Raw genomic sequence first — 14754 nt, 5'->3', positions numbered from 1 at the left:
AGCATTTTAAATTTCACAGCATCAGCGGGTCACAACTTCAGAGCGCGTTCCAAGCAGAGCGACAGAGCAGAGACGGGTGGCAAGGCAGGACAGGGAGGGGGGGACAGGGACAATTCCCTTTGCTTCCCCTCACTCCTCACGTCCTTCATTTGATCTTCCGGGCTGGCACTTTGCAGACCTGCTTCTGCTGCTGGCGGGGGATGCCCTTGGCCACGGGCACACAGCCCTGCTGGACTGGAGGGGGACAGGGACAGGGACAGGCCTGGACTGGAGGGGGACAGGTCTGGACTGGAGGGGGACAGGGGCAGGGACAGGCCTGGACTGGAGGGGGACAGGTCTGGACTGGAGGGGGACAGGGACAGGGACAGGTCTGGACTGGAGGGGGACAGGTCTGGACTGGGATGCTCTTCACAGGAGGGGGACAGGGACGGGGACAGGTCTGGACTGGAGGGGGACAGGTCTGGACTGGGATGCTCTTCATGGGAGGGGGACAGGGACGGGGACAGGTCTGGACTGGAGGGGGACAGCTCTGCACTGGGATGCTCTGCACTGGTGGGGGACAGCTCTGCACAGGGATGCTCTGCACGGGCTCCCTACAGCACGGCTTCCCCCCTTGAGCCCCTGTCCCGTGGCACCTCTCGGAGCACACAGACCTCCCATAACCCTGGCACCCCCCTGACACCCCGTAGCTGTACGTGGGTCTCCTGACACAGCCAGACCCCCCTCCGTGGCACGAGCCCGAGGAGCCCTGGCACCTCTCAGAGCACACGGACCTCCCGTAGCCCTGGCACCCCCCCGGTGCCCCGTAGCTGTAGGTGGGTCTCCTGACACAGCCGTCCCCCCCTCCGTGGCACGAGGAGCCGGCGTGGCAGCGCTCGGCGCAGCGGGGCTGCCGGTAGCCGTAGTGGCGGTAGTCGTGGCCCCGCATGCCCTCGGCGCCCTCGCCGTGGCAGCCCGAGGAGCAGCAGGTGCTGTAGGCGTAGCGGAAGGGCGTGCGCCGCGTGTCCAGCCAGGAGCCCGCGGGGTCGTACCAGGTGGAGTTCAGGTTGAAGTAGGATTCTCTTCCCGAGGAGTAAATCATGGTGGGGACACGGGGGGAAAAAAAACCTGGGGAAGAGATGGGTTGGTGTCAGCGTCCCCTCGGGTTCTGTTTGATTTCCCTTGGGGTTTGTCCTGAGGGCTTGGATCCAGAGGAGATTCCTGCCGTTGCCCAACACCGGTCAGATTGCATCCAAATTGCAGCCAGATTGCATCCAAACCCTCTTTCTGACCTTCCCTTTCCCATTTTTCCCCTCCAAGGACAAAACCAAGCACAAGGCACCGCCACACGCGGTGGCACCGCTGTAAATCCCGCCCAAGATCACTCAAGAGCTTCTCCCGTGTCAGAGCAGGGCCTGAAGCTCCAGGTGTGACCTCCCAAATCCAGACCCCCCATCCAAGAAGGGATGAGCCTCACCAGGTCTCAAACGAAGACAGGCGCTGCCCAGGGGAGCAGAATGTGAGAGGCCAAGGGGCCGAGGGCTTTTATAGAGCTCCGAGGGTTCCCCTGAAGGTGAAACACGCAGCAGGAACGAGGATTAAATTATTTATTGGCAAAACATCTCCTCCATTTGGATGCTGTTCCCGGTGCCTGGCATGTTCTGCTTGACTCACCATTTCTGATAAGCATCTTTTAATTATAACATCGGTCCTCAGCGGGGAACATAAAAGTCTGAGGCGGCCTAAGCCCCACTTTGGATGTGTGAGGCAGGTAATAAAGGACTTATTCACCCTCTGCAGGGTGACCTGTGAGTCAGGAGCTCCGAGCCTCCCCTCCTGCTGCCCGTGAGGAGCATTTCCAGGTGAAGCACGAGCAGGTGATGGGAAGAGCCAGCTCAGAGTCACCAAAAGCAAATTGTGCCCGTTGGTGTCCGTGATGGAGGGGTTGGCTCTGGGCGTGGGGGAGCCTGACACGGCTTTTCCAGGGAATTTCTGGCTGCTTCATTCCTGGAAGTGTCCAAGGGCAGCTTGGACAGGGCTGGGATGGTGGGAGGTGGCCCTGCCTGTGGGAGTTGCAGTGAGATGATCCCTGAGGTCCCTTCCAACCCAAACCTTTCCATGATTCTGTTTTTTTTCTCTACTTCTGCATTCCAGACTTGCCCCTCCCCTCATCCCCAAGTTGGTTTTTTGAGGTCATTCCCAACCCAAACCACTCCAGAATTCCATGGTTCTGCCCCAATTTCTATGAGGTTTTTGGCACAGTCTCCCACAGCAGCCTCGGGGTTAAACTGGGGGAGGCTTGGACTGGGTGGATGAAAAACGGGGTGAAAAAGGGGCTGATTCTGGGGCTGGTGCTGTTTAACAGCTCCTTTAAAACCCTGGATAATGGGGGGGACTTGGAAAATCCTCAAATTGGGGTGAGGGGCTGGGATAGGGGAACTGGGATGGGGGAACTGGGATGGGGGAATTGGGATGGGCAACTGGGATGGGGGAACTGGGATGGGCAACTGGGATGGGGGAACTGGGATGGGGGAACTGGGATGGGGGAACTGGGATGGCGGAACTGGGATAGGAGGGCTGGTGAGAAGCAGCTTGGCAGATAAACTGGACCAAATCAGACCTGGAAGCGAGGGCTGAGCTGGCCCTCGGTCTGTGGGCCCTGAGTCACCGTGCTGGGAACTGGGAAGAAAATCCCTAATAAAAAAAAAGGCTCTCCCAAGGTAAATTTCACATCTAAGTGGTTTTTTATTTGGAATGAGACACGAGAAAAAGAAATTGATGTGGTGAAGAAAACGAGGGTGAATTTCCTTTTTTGCCTTCCCAGCTCTCCGTGGTGGTTGTGTGAGGACACGCCCGGGAGATGCGGAGGCAACACAAAGAAATTAAATTATTCATTATCATGCCCTTTGCGGGAGGTTTTTTTGGCAAAGCGAGGAGAAGGAGCAGGTTACCCGTGCGCCTGCACCTTCCTGCAGGAGCGAAAAGGCATCCCCGGCATGCACAGCCACCCCTCCCGTGCCGGGCCGCGCGCTCATTATCAAAATTAACATGTAAATGAGGATGTGCACTGCTCCCATTCGGGGACGAAGGTGCTGGCACGGCCGCAGAGCAGATGTTGGTGCCCGGCTCTGCCCATGCCGAGCTGCCGGGGTGGGTAAACCGCGGTGGGGAGGATTTTCCAACCTGCGGGTAGAGCTGAAACCCTCCCTGATTTAAATGTGCCAGTTCCCTCGGGAGAGTCCAAAAGGGTTTCAACACCTTCTCCTCGCAATGTCGGTGGGCAAGAAAGAGAGGAACCGAGAGTTTGCTAAATAATTTTTAACTTTATTCTTGAATACGCGGGGAGGAGATAAAGCTGCAGGAGTCTGTGATGCTCCTGCCCTCACAGTGGTTCATTTTTTTTTCTTGCAAAGTCCCGGAGCTGCTTCCAAACAGCTTCGGAGGTGAAGCTCGGGAGAGCAGATCCGTGGTGGTTCCTCCGTGTCCGAGTGGCCTCAGGAGGGGGAACCCCCTCTGCTGCTCCCCAGGGAGAACCAAAACCCGAATTTAAAAACATAAAGTGTCAGTGCCGGGGCCAAGCAGGGCACCCCCAAATCTGACGTGCAAAGAGCAGCAGCGAGCGCTGGGAGCATCCCTTGGGCCGGGGGAGAATCCCCCCAGCCCAGCCAGGAGCTGGGGAGGGGTCCCTGGGCTCAGTTCTTCACGCAGAGCGGCACCAGCGTCACCTGCTTCTGCTGCTGGTGGCCGGGGTGAGGTGGCGGCAGGGGGACAATGGGAGGGCAGCAGCGCTGGGCGGGCCGGGGGCAGCAGGGCACGGCCCGGGGGCATCGCGGGATGCAGGGGCAGCGATGCTGCGGGGGCTGCAGGACCACCGGGGGCTCCTCATCCTGCTCGGGACGCTGCTCCACCCGCCTGCGGGGCTTGCCGGGGTCGGGCTCCGGGCACGGCGGGCACGGGCGGTGCTGCTCCAGCGGGCGGCGGTGGATCCTCACGGGCGGGGGGCACACGGGGGGCACCGGGCTCACCTCCACCCGCCGCCGGGGCTTGCAGCTCTGCGGAGCTGGGCAGCAGGAGGGCCGGGGCGGGCACAGCTCGCCGGGCTGGCAGCTCTGGCTGGAGCCCTCGGTGTCGTGGCTGAGGCTGCCGGGGTTGGGGCAGATTTCGGGGGGGTTGGGGCAGATTTCGGGGGGGTTGGGGCAGATTTCGGGGGTGTCGTGGCAATGCCCGGCGGAGCTGGGCCGTGTCCAGTCCTTGTGCTGGCACAGGTCGTGGTCGGTGCCGCCTTTCTGCTGGAGCATCCTGGGGAAGACATCACAGAAGCGGGGAGTTATTGAGGGTGGAAAAGAATTCCAGGGTCCTCCAGTACAGCCTGAGATGGATCTACATCGCCCAGCCCAGAGCACCGAGTGCCACGTCCAGGAATTCCTCGGGTACCTCCAGGGATGGGCACTCCGAACCTCCCCTGCCAAGCCCCGACCACTTTCCAGGAGGAAATTCCTCCCGAGCCCAACCCGAGCCTGCCCTGGCACAGCCTCTCTCCTCCTGTCCCTGTTCCCTGGGAGCAGAGATGTCCCCTCCTGTCAGGGGCTTGTGCAGAGCCCGAAATCCCCCCTGAGCCTCCTTTTCTCCAAGCTGAGCCCCCCCAATTCCCTCGGGAGCTGCTTCTCCCATGACTCACGAATCCTTTGAGGGTGACCAAGCCCTTGGGCATAAACAGCCGGGGAAAACGCAAACAAAACACCGACGCCTTGGTTTGTTTTTGTTTTTGTTTTTTTTTTTGCTATTTCCAAGGCAAAACAGAGGAATCCAACTCACCCTGCGAGCAGAAACGGACGGGCTGAGCAGGGAGCCGGAGTCCTGAGCGCAGAGAGCCGGGCTGAAAGCTTTTATATGGGCCGAGCTGTGCGGGGAGTGAGGCACGTCCTGGGAATGAATAGCTGAGCACTGAGGCCGCTGCCGTGGTGTGTGTGTGTGTTTTGTTCCTGGAGCTCGCTGTCGGCTTAATCAGCCGCAATTAGCGCCCGGCCCGGTGTGGCCAGCGCTCTGCAGAGGCAGTGGCCATTATCCCATTAGTCCCGGCCGGGCTCGGGCGCGCTCCTGGCCCGCGTTAGTCAGACGGGATCCCGGGATGCGGATACCTGGGATGCCGGGATGCTGAGTGATGCGCCCAGGGGGGGACTCTGGTGGCGGTGGGAAAACCACAGAAAGGCTCGGGAGTCCTTCCAGAGGAATCCAGAGTGGTCCCAACACCTCGAGGGTGCTGCTGTGGGTGACTGGGAGATGGGAATCCCGCATCCCTGCGGACACAGGGCACGGGGGGACAGTGGCAAGCTGTTTGGAGGATTATTCCCCGATTTAAATGGATTAATTCGCTCCCAAGCGCGGAGCACCTCGGCTACGGCAGGGAAAAGCCTTTTATGTGTGGAAAGTCTGGAATGGGGACACCAGAGGAGCGATGACCTCACACAGAAAAAATTCCAGGCTCCGCCGAGCACCGTATCCACCTTTCTGGCATTTTTGCTTTGATTCACGGGCTCGGTGGAGCTGCTCCAGTTTGCATTTCTGTGGCCGAGACATTTTTAAGTACCAGGAAAATTCCTCTCTCAGGAGCCCCGCGGGGCTCCGAAGGCATTTCCATGTGGAGTAAGGGATGCTCGGAGCTCTGTCCGGTGGAATTTGGGTTTGAATCACTGGGAAAAGCATCCGCAGAATTCGGGGGTGTGGCTCCAGAGCTGTGACGGGGCTCTGCTGTTATTTATTCCGTAGCTACGGGAGAAGTGGAATTGCCTGGCAGGAAGCCACTGGATTTGTGAGGAAAGATGAAAAAGACCCGGGATCTGTTAGGGCCGAGCAGGATTTTAAGTTTAGAACTCATTGCCAGAGCCCCAAGTTTATGCTGGGTTTGGATATTTTTCCATCAGAGGAGTTTTGGAGCCACTTCCCTTCCCGAGGATTTCACAAATCCCCAAGTGTGAATATTGAATTTCTGATCTGGTCTCTTAAAGCTTCCCACATTTTAATAGAACCCAAAGAAAATGACTCAGCCTTTCTGGATCCTTCAGGCTGGACCTAAATCTGATCAGCCTGGGCTAGTGGGACGTGTCCCTGTCCATGGCAGAGGGTAGGACTGGATGAGATTTAAAGTCCCTTCCAACATGAACGACCCTGGTCTGTTAAATAATTTTTAAATCTTTCTTTAAAGCTCGGCAAATTCTTTGGGAATATTCCCATCAGGAAGAAAAGACCTCCAGCTCTGGCTTTAGGACCACAGAGATGCTTTGGTCGCACACTGGATCTCAAATCAGCAGGAGAAAAATGAATTAAACTGATTAAACTAATGAATTAACCTGTCACCTCTTGCTGAGGTGACATTTTTCACTTGCAAGTCCCATTTTCCCCCAGGTGAGCCCAAGGAGTTCACCAGCTACACCGGGGCGCTGTCATCACAGAATGCCAAACATGCAAAATTAATTACGTTAATCAATTAGGCAAATGCTAAACACATCCCACACTACTGTTTAAGGGATAAAGGGAAATGAATAAACATAACCCAGGAGTTTGCAGGGTCAGAAGTTACAAATTTTATTGTCTTTCATGGCTAATTGGGGATTAAAGAAAGAGAAGGGACAAGGAGACAATCCCATCACCAAGAGGGGAAGGAAGAGCAGCGCCAGAAACTCGCTGGGCAGCGGCTTCAGGGCACAGCCAGGGGACTAAAGGCAGCAAAAAGAAATTCTGGGTGTCCAAGCACAGCAGGAGGAGCGTTTGGGCTGGGATCCACGTCCACATCCACGTCCAAATCCGCGTCCGAGCCGGAGATCCGCCGGGCGAGCTCAGTTGCCGCCGCAGCAGCCGCCGCAGCAGCCGCTGTTGTTGTTGCTGCTGATGGTGTAGCAGCAGGTGGGCATGCAGCAGGACTGCATGGGCATGCAGCAGGGGCTGCAGCACTGCATGGGGCTGCAGCACATCGGGGTCTTGCAGCAGCGGGGGCTGCTGTAGCAGCACACGGTGCAGTTATTTCCGCCGCCGCATCCGCAGCATCCGTTGGGCATCTTGAGGGTGGTGGGGGTGGAGGCGGAGCTGGAAGGAGCAGAGAGAGGCTGTGAGGGTTTGGAATTTGGGGTGGATCCGGGGCTCTGGTCATTCATTCACCTGTGGGGGCTCTAGGAGGGCAAACCCAGGGGCATCCTGTTTGTAAATTGTGGCCGCAGCTCTGGGTTTTTCCCGTGGCGCAGGGGCCCAACCGCTCATTCTGGTGTCTTAGGAGGAGCAACCCACCCTGGAGCCTTCTGGAATATTCTCAGTGCCCCTCCCCTGCACGGCTCTGTTGATAGTCCCAGAACCTCCCTGAACATTCCCAGCTCATGCCCGTAACTCCTCGTGCCGAGTCCATTAAACCCTGACACCCACGCCCCATCCCAGACCCCCAGAAATCCTTAGACCTGCTATAAGGAGCAGATATCCAAATTTTGGATATCCAAAATTCCCTTTTGGGAGGCGAAGGAAGGGTTAGAAGTTCTCACTTACCCTGCTGAAGAGTGAGGAGAGGTGAAGGGAGCAGAAGATGAGCGAATGAAGCGAGATGGGCCCGGAGCCCTTTTATACTCCCGTCCATCCTTCCTCCTGGAAGTGAGACAGCCATTGACCATTCCAGCTTCCCTGTTTATCCATCCAAACCCATATTTTTTTAGCCATAGGTGTCGCCTGGAATTTGCATTTCGCCTCATTACTGGTGATCCACCCCGCTTCTTCTGCCTCGTCACGGTTTAGCCTGGAGATAATCAAAGGGCTCCCGTGAATTTGGATGAATTTGTCCTCCCCACAACCTTGCAAGGGAGCCAAAAAATGCGGCCTCGTATCTGCTGGATGGAGATGTTCCGGGACTGACTCAGCAGCAGCTGGTGCTGAATCAGGGCAGGAGCCCAAACCCAGCCCCGGCCTCGTGCCGGTCGTTCCGTCGCGATGGCGTTCGGAGCAAATTGGGGAAATGTCAGCACAAGGGGGATGTTTGTTTGCTCCTGGTCACTGGATGTGCACGTGAGGAGGGAGCCAGGAGTGTTTGGGATGTCTGGGGCGCGTGACTGCGTGCAAATGTGTTGTGGGATGGTTTGGGTTGGAAGGGACCTTAAAGGATCATCCAATTCCTGCTGTGGGCAGGGACACGTCCAGGCTGCTCAGAGCTCCATCCAGCCTGTGCTTGGACACTTCCAGGTTTGGGAAGTTCTCGTTTTATTTATTAATTTTTATTATTAGTAGTGTTTTGATTAATATTTCAGTAAAAAAGGTTAAGGGGCAGCTCTGTCTGTGCAAGAGGCAACACAAGGGATGGTGGCTGTGGGACTGGGTGTGGAGCACCCCAAATCAACATTTCCCTCCTGAAGTCCAGGAATACTGGAATCCTGGCCCTGAGCAGGGGTGGAGGGGTTTGGAGCTTCTGCAGGACCCTCTGAGGATGTTGGAAATGGAGGGAGCCCAGAATGAACCAAAAGTGAGAAGATTGAGGTGGAAGAGAAGGGCCTAGCATGGAAACTGCTCCTCACTGGGCTGGTGGAGCTGAGTGGGAGGCAGGGACTCAGGAGGAGACTTTGTTGAGGTGAAACCATTTTCTGTGAGGGAGAGAGGAAGGGAGGGATGTCAAGGTAGGGCAGAGCCTTGGGCAGCCGAACCCTGGCAGGAGCGCCGGGCAGGAATTTTGGGAGGAATTTTTTCGCCGTCTGAAATTGCAGCTCTCAGTCGAGGACCTCGCCACATTATCCTGAGAGCTGCCTAATGAGAGGATGGAGGATCCTGCCTGGCCAGTTCCCTGCTGCTGCCTGACATCCTCAGGGATCCCAGGGCTGCTGGGGAGAGGGGTCGGCCCAGGTGAGCCGGGACCAGCCCCGAGGATGGAGACAAGGACCTTGCATGGCTCTGCAAAGTGCAAAGGGGAGCAGATTGAGATTTTAGAGCTGTTTCATCCCTGCAGGAAATGCCAGCAGCTCCTTTGCAGGCTTCCCTGGCATGAGAGCAATTCCTGGAGTGGAACAGGGGAGAAGCAAGGTGGCAATTGTGACTTCTGCACGGAGGGCAGGAGAACACGTGCGGCATTTCCTTCCTGGTGGGAGAAACAAATGCACCTGGACAGATCCATTTATTAATTTACAAGGAATGAATGGGGCAGAAGCAAAGGGATGCACTCCACTTGTGCCTCCTGAGGGAGGTTTTCCACTGGCAGCTGTGAGAAGGGGGGTGGAGGTGGGCATTTCCCACCCTGGATGGTCGTGTCCAGCTCCTGGTGGAACCAAGGTACCCAAAAATATATTTGGGGAGTGGGATGTGGAACACAATGCAAACGAGAGACTGAAGCAGGGTGCAAACAGAGTCAGGAAAAGGCATTAAATGCATCAAAAGGGTGGCAGTGCAGAGCTTTCATGTTTTGGTAGAACCCAAACCGACCCTTGAAGGCAGCAGAGGTTCCTCAGCTTTTGTTTTACAGCTTCAGTGTCTGATAACTCAGATGGCAGAGGCAGAAGCTCCATGTCCTGAGGGTCAGACTGTCTGCAGGGACTGGCTGTGGATCCTGAGGCAGATTTTGGCTGTCTGGCACGTGTCTGTGTCAGACTCTTCCTGAAAACATTCCTGTTTTTTGTGAGTTTATGAATTATTTTCATAGAACCAGAGACTGGTTTGGGTCGGAAGGGACCTTAAAAATCCATTTATTCCACTCCCTGCCATGGGCAGGGACACTTTCCACTATCCCAGGTGGCTCCAAGCCCTGTCCAACCTGGTCTTGGGCACTTCCAGGGATGGCACAATGAGAAATTCCCTGGAAAACCTGTGCCAGGTCCTCACCACCCTCACGGGGAACTATTTCTTTCCAATATCTCACCTCAATTTCCCCTCTGTCAGTCTGACCCCATTCCCCCTTGTCCTGTCACTGCAGTTCCTGATGAAAAGTCCCTCTCCAGCTTCCCTGGAGCTGCTCCATATCCTGGAAGGTGCTATGAGGTCTCCAAACAACCATTTTTTCTCCCATTTTATTCCTATTTCTCTGTTTTTTTTATACAGAGAGGGCAAATAGCGCTCCCAAAGGTGCCAGAAACTCCAGTTTGAATTAATTTACCATCAGGGATGCCCTGATTGGAGGCAGGAGAATCCCAACACTGAGAAAAAACCCCGGGACAAGGTGAAAGGCGCGGCAAAACCCTCTGGATCCACCAGCGAACAAACAGCTCAACACCAGGAGGTTGCAGGGTCACAAACTACAGATTTTATTGTTTTGTGTTTTTTTTCCCAGAAAGATTGAAACTAAACAGTGATGAAAAGAGTGAAGCATCCCACACACCAAGAGGAGAACGAAGAGCAGCGCCAGCGCTCGCAGGAGGAACTCGCCGGGCGGCGGCTTCAGGGCACATCACAAGCACGAGGCGAGGGAAGGCAGGAGAAGAAGAGGAGTTCTACAGCCTCTAAGCACAGGAGGAGGAGCGTTTGGGGTGCTATCCATATCCAAATCCGTGTCCGAGAGGGAACAAGCCGGGTGGGTTTAGTTGCCGCCGCAGCAGCCGCCGCTGCTGCTGCCGCCGCAGCAGCCGCTGTTGTTGCTGCTGATGGTGTAGCAGCAGGGCATGGACATGCAGCAGGACTGCATGGGCATGCAGCAGGGGGTGCAGCAGGGGCTGCAGCACTGCATGGGGCTGCAGCACATCGGCCTCTTGCAGGTCTTGGGGCTGCTGTAGCAGCACATGGTGTAGCTACTTCCGCCACCGCAGCATCCGTTGGGCATCTTGGTGATGGGAGTGGAGGCGAAGCTGGAAGGGAAAGAGAGAGTTTGTCTTTTTCTCTGCTTGAATCTCCCAGAGGTTGAGGCAGCTTAAAGCATTCTTATCCCCAAATCCATCCCAAACTGGTGGCTGGTGTCCTGAATCCCAGGACAGGCTCCAGTCCTTCTGGTGCTTTGTCCAGCACTGGTTCTGCCAGAGAGAATCCACCTGGGTGCAGCCCAGAACCGATCTCTGGTCCCCAAAACCAATCTGTGATCCCAAATCTTCTGCAGGGTCCAGTCCCAAACCAGACAGCCCAGAAAACCCTGGAGAAGCCCAGGAAGACAGAAGAGTCCCAAAGTAAAGACAAGTAGCAAAGTCCAACTTACCCTGCTGAGCAGTGGAGGGAGAAGAGGAGAAGTGGAGATGATCGAATGAAGACCCCTGGGCTGGGGAGCCTTTTATACGCTCCAAAGCCTCCTCCCCTGGAAATGAGGCATCCCTTGGCAATTCCGACCCCGTGGATCACCCGGGGTACCCCCTCACGTGTCTTCCTCCTCCGGTGTTTAATCTCTGCCTCTTTCTGTTTGCTCACCACCTCAATTGTGCCCCATAATTACTCCTCCAGAGGAACAACAGATGCAAATTTTCTAATGGATTTGCGTTAATGGCACCGGAGGGAGGGAGCTCTGAGGTGTTCCCATCCCTTCCCAAGGAATGACCTTGGGACACAGGGACGCTTAACAATGTGCCTGGGGGGAGCCAGGTGCTGAAGCAGTGGTACAACCATGCCTGGAACTTGGAGTTGTCATTGCTCATGTGTCCCCTCTGCCCTTGGCCAGGATCTCTGGGGGCTGGTGGAAATTTTTGGTCAATGGGAATCCTTTTTTTCCCTGCCTCTGTGGTCAGAGTTTAGGCTGAAATTTCCCCTTTCTCAGTCTTGCTCTTGGTCCTCCCTTCAGGGTGCTGGGTCCTCGCACTCCCTGTTTTGTAATTTTTGTTGTATTGTTAAGATTTGTTTCGTTTTTCACCCACGGGATGGATGGGTTGAGTCTAAACGAAGCGGCTTTCAAAGCACCCGTGCACACGTGAGGGTTTTTCCCCGTGTTGGTTCCACACATCCCATTTTCTGAGATTATCCCAAAGGTTTCCTGGGACTGAGGAGATTTGTGGTGATCCCGTTTGAGTGTTCACATGAGGAACTGTGGCCACAAGCCGGGCAGGGACAGCTCCACGTTAGAAGATGTTGATGGCGCTTCCATGTGATGAGAGGGGCCTGCAGTAAAAGATGGGAATTCCAGGATGCTGAGGCAGCACGGATTCATGGCAAAAAGAGGCTGCCATCACATCCAGGAGACTCTGACTGTGAGGCTGACGTGGTGGCAGGTGATCCCTGGTGATTGGGACAGGATCTGCCTTTCCAGGATGTGACCACGACCTCTTGTGACGTAGGGTGTCCCCTCTGGAATTGTCCCCAGGGGAGCATTGTTTTGGTCACTCAATAATAACCAAGAGTTGCCTGCAGGAAGCAACGTCCTCCTTGTGTAAACCCTCAAACATCTCCCTTGAATCAATCATTCATCGCATTTTTATCGGGTTTTATTGCTGTCCTGTTGGCCAAGATGATCCTGGGATTGTAGTCATAGAAATACGGAACGATTTGGGTTGGAAGAAACCCCAAAACCATCCAGTCCCACCCTCCTGGATGGGCAGGGAAGCCTTCCACTATCCCAGGCTGCTTCAAGCCCCATCCAGCCTGGCCTTGGACACATCCAGGGATGGGACATCCATGGAATACCCTGTGCCACCCTCACAGGGAAGGTTTTCATCCCAATATCCCATCTAAACCTGCCTATTCTCCAGGCTGAGCCACCCCACCGCTGTCAGCATTTAGAGCTTTTTTCCTGCTGTTCAACGCCATTTAACCTGCACTGGGGTCAGAAATAACACCCTCAAAAAGTTCCCTTTATAGGCCATGCCCCATCCATGGAAGTTTTTGGAAACTTCCATGGTGGTTCTGTGAGTTTGAGGTTTTTGGGGATCTGTTCCTGCAGCTTTTCCAGCGTGGGGTAAGGCCACGTTGGATGGAGCTCTGGTTTAGCTGCAGGTGTCCCTGTCCATGGCAGGGGTGTTGGAACAAGGTGGTTTTTGACAGCCCTTCCAACCCAACCCATCCCATGATTCTGTGATTCAAAGATGGAATGAATATTATGAATATTCACAAGATTCCCTAAACAGAATTTTTGAATGCTCTTTATTGAATTATGCTTTATTGAATTAAGCTTTATTGAATGCCCTGATCTGGGGTATCCTCCTGCCCGATTTACAATAAATAAAAACCCCTCTGAAGACCCAAGCAATGTTTTCAGAGAGTCAAACACGTCGAGGAGATGATTTTAATGCAGATGTCGCGTGTGAAGGTTGGAGGAAGCCAATCAAGCCAGAGCTCCAGGCATTTTCTCCAGACCTGCAATTCCGAGCTGAGTCCTGCATTTTAATAGCAAAGAAAGTCCCAGCCAGGGAGGGAAGGTATCGTTGACTCACGGGTTTGCTATTTTAGGAATGAGGCTTTTAGGTTGGATGCCAACCCCGGGTTTCATTCCCAGCTCGGAACACGCTGGGGAAACGCTCTGCTCCTGTAAAAATTCAATGATTTCGGGGGATTTCTAAGCTTTTCTTTTTTGGAAGAAGGTGGTGGGAAGAAGATGCTGCCTGCTGTCCAGTGAGTAGTGAATTCCACCCGAGTGGCAGCTCTGGGACCAGGGGCAGGACCTGAGGGAATGGCTGGAGCTGTGCCAGGGAGGGTCTAGGTTGGATATTTCTGGAAAGTTCTTCCCCCAGAGGGTGGTGGGGGCGCTCACCAGGCTCCCCAAGGAATGGGCTTTGCCCCAAGGCTGCTTGGATATCCAGGAGTGTTTGGATAATGCTCTCAGGGACAGGGTGGGATTTTGGGGTGTCTATGGAGGGGCAGGGGTTGGGCTCCACGATCCTGGCGGGTCCTTTCCAAGTCAGGATATTGGAGGAGTCTCTGATTTATGGATGCTGTGTTTTCAGGTGGTGCAGCTACACCTCAGTCTTTGCCCTTTGAGTTTTAATTACTTCAGCTTTCCGTTCTGTAGTAAAGTCTGAGCTGAGGTGAACGCTCAGGAGGGGCAAGGAGGAATCAAGGAATGGTTTGGGCTGAAAAGGGCTGCAAAGGTCATCCCATTCCTCCCCTTGCCATGAGACGCCTCCCACTGTCCCAGGCTGCTCCAAACCCTCCAACCCAGCCTTGGACACTTCCAGGGAATCCAGGAGCACCCACAGCTCCCCTGGGCACCCATTCCAGAGGATCAGGAATGCTTCAGACACGACTTAATTTGTGCCAAGAGCCTGGAAAGCTCTTTGTGTCCCAAATGTTCTGCCGTGCCACTGGGGCACACCCAGGACCTTGGCCAAAGGCACAGATGGTGCCAGAACGAGGACAAACTCCAGGCAAAGTGACAAATCCTGGGCAAGGTGACAAGTCCTGGGCAAGGCGATAAGTCCTGGGCAAAATGGAAAATTCTGGGCAAGGTGGTAAATTCTGGGCAAAGTGGAAAATTCTGGGGAAAGTGACAAATCCTGGGCAAGGTGACAAGTCCTGGGCAAGGTGACGAATCCTGGGCAAGGTGACAAATTAAGGGCAAAGCGATGCAAGAACAACCAAAAGACCAAATGTTGTGTTTTGCTTAATGCCAAGTTTTATTGTCTACAAGTCAAGAGAGGAAATGAGGAGCGGTCACAGTGACACCGAAGGTTTCCCAAACACCAAGAGGAGAATGAACACCCCACTAATATCTAGTGCCTTATACAATGGGTGGTAAATTCAGGCGTTGTCAAGACAGGCAATAATTCAAGAGAGCCGAGAAATAAAGGACAGAAAGAAGCAGCAGCTTAAGCTTGGAAAGAAGAAGAAAATCGTTATGAATTGTCTCCATCATCATGAGAACCAGAGGCAAACCAGGAGCTTTTCACCAGGAGGTTTTCACCTCCTTGTGCCCGTTCTTGGGGCAGC

At 54.8% G+C, this 14754-nt stretch overlaps 1 protein-coding gene across 1 annotated transcript; it reads right to left on the bottom strand.

Moving 5' to 3' along the window:
* Positions 1-145: 145 nt before the first annotated feature.
* Positions 146-1081, bottom strand: LOC311163819 (uncharacterized protein; the record flags this gene model as incomplete). The annotated part of the gene is made up of 2 exons (XM_084222947.1): positions 146-288; positions 598-1081. The coding sequence occupies 2 exons, from the start codon at positions 1079-1081 to the stop codon at positions 146-148; spliced, it is 627 nt and encodes a 208-aa protein (XP_084079073.1).
* Positions 1082-14754: the final 13673 nt, after the last annotated feature.

Source organism: Fringilla coelebs, assembly GCF_963513975.1.
Source record: "Fringilla coelebs genome assembly, chromosome: 29".
Lineage (NCBI taxonomy): Eukaryota > Metazoa > Chordata > Aves > Passeriformes > Fringillidae > Fringilla > Fringilla coelebs.
This window is presented reverse-complemented; position numbering and strand designations above follow the sequence as displayed.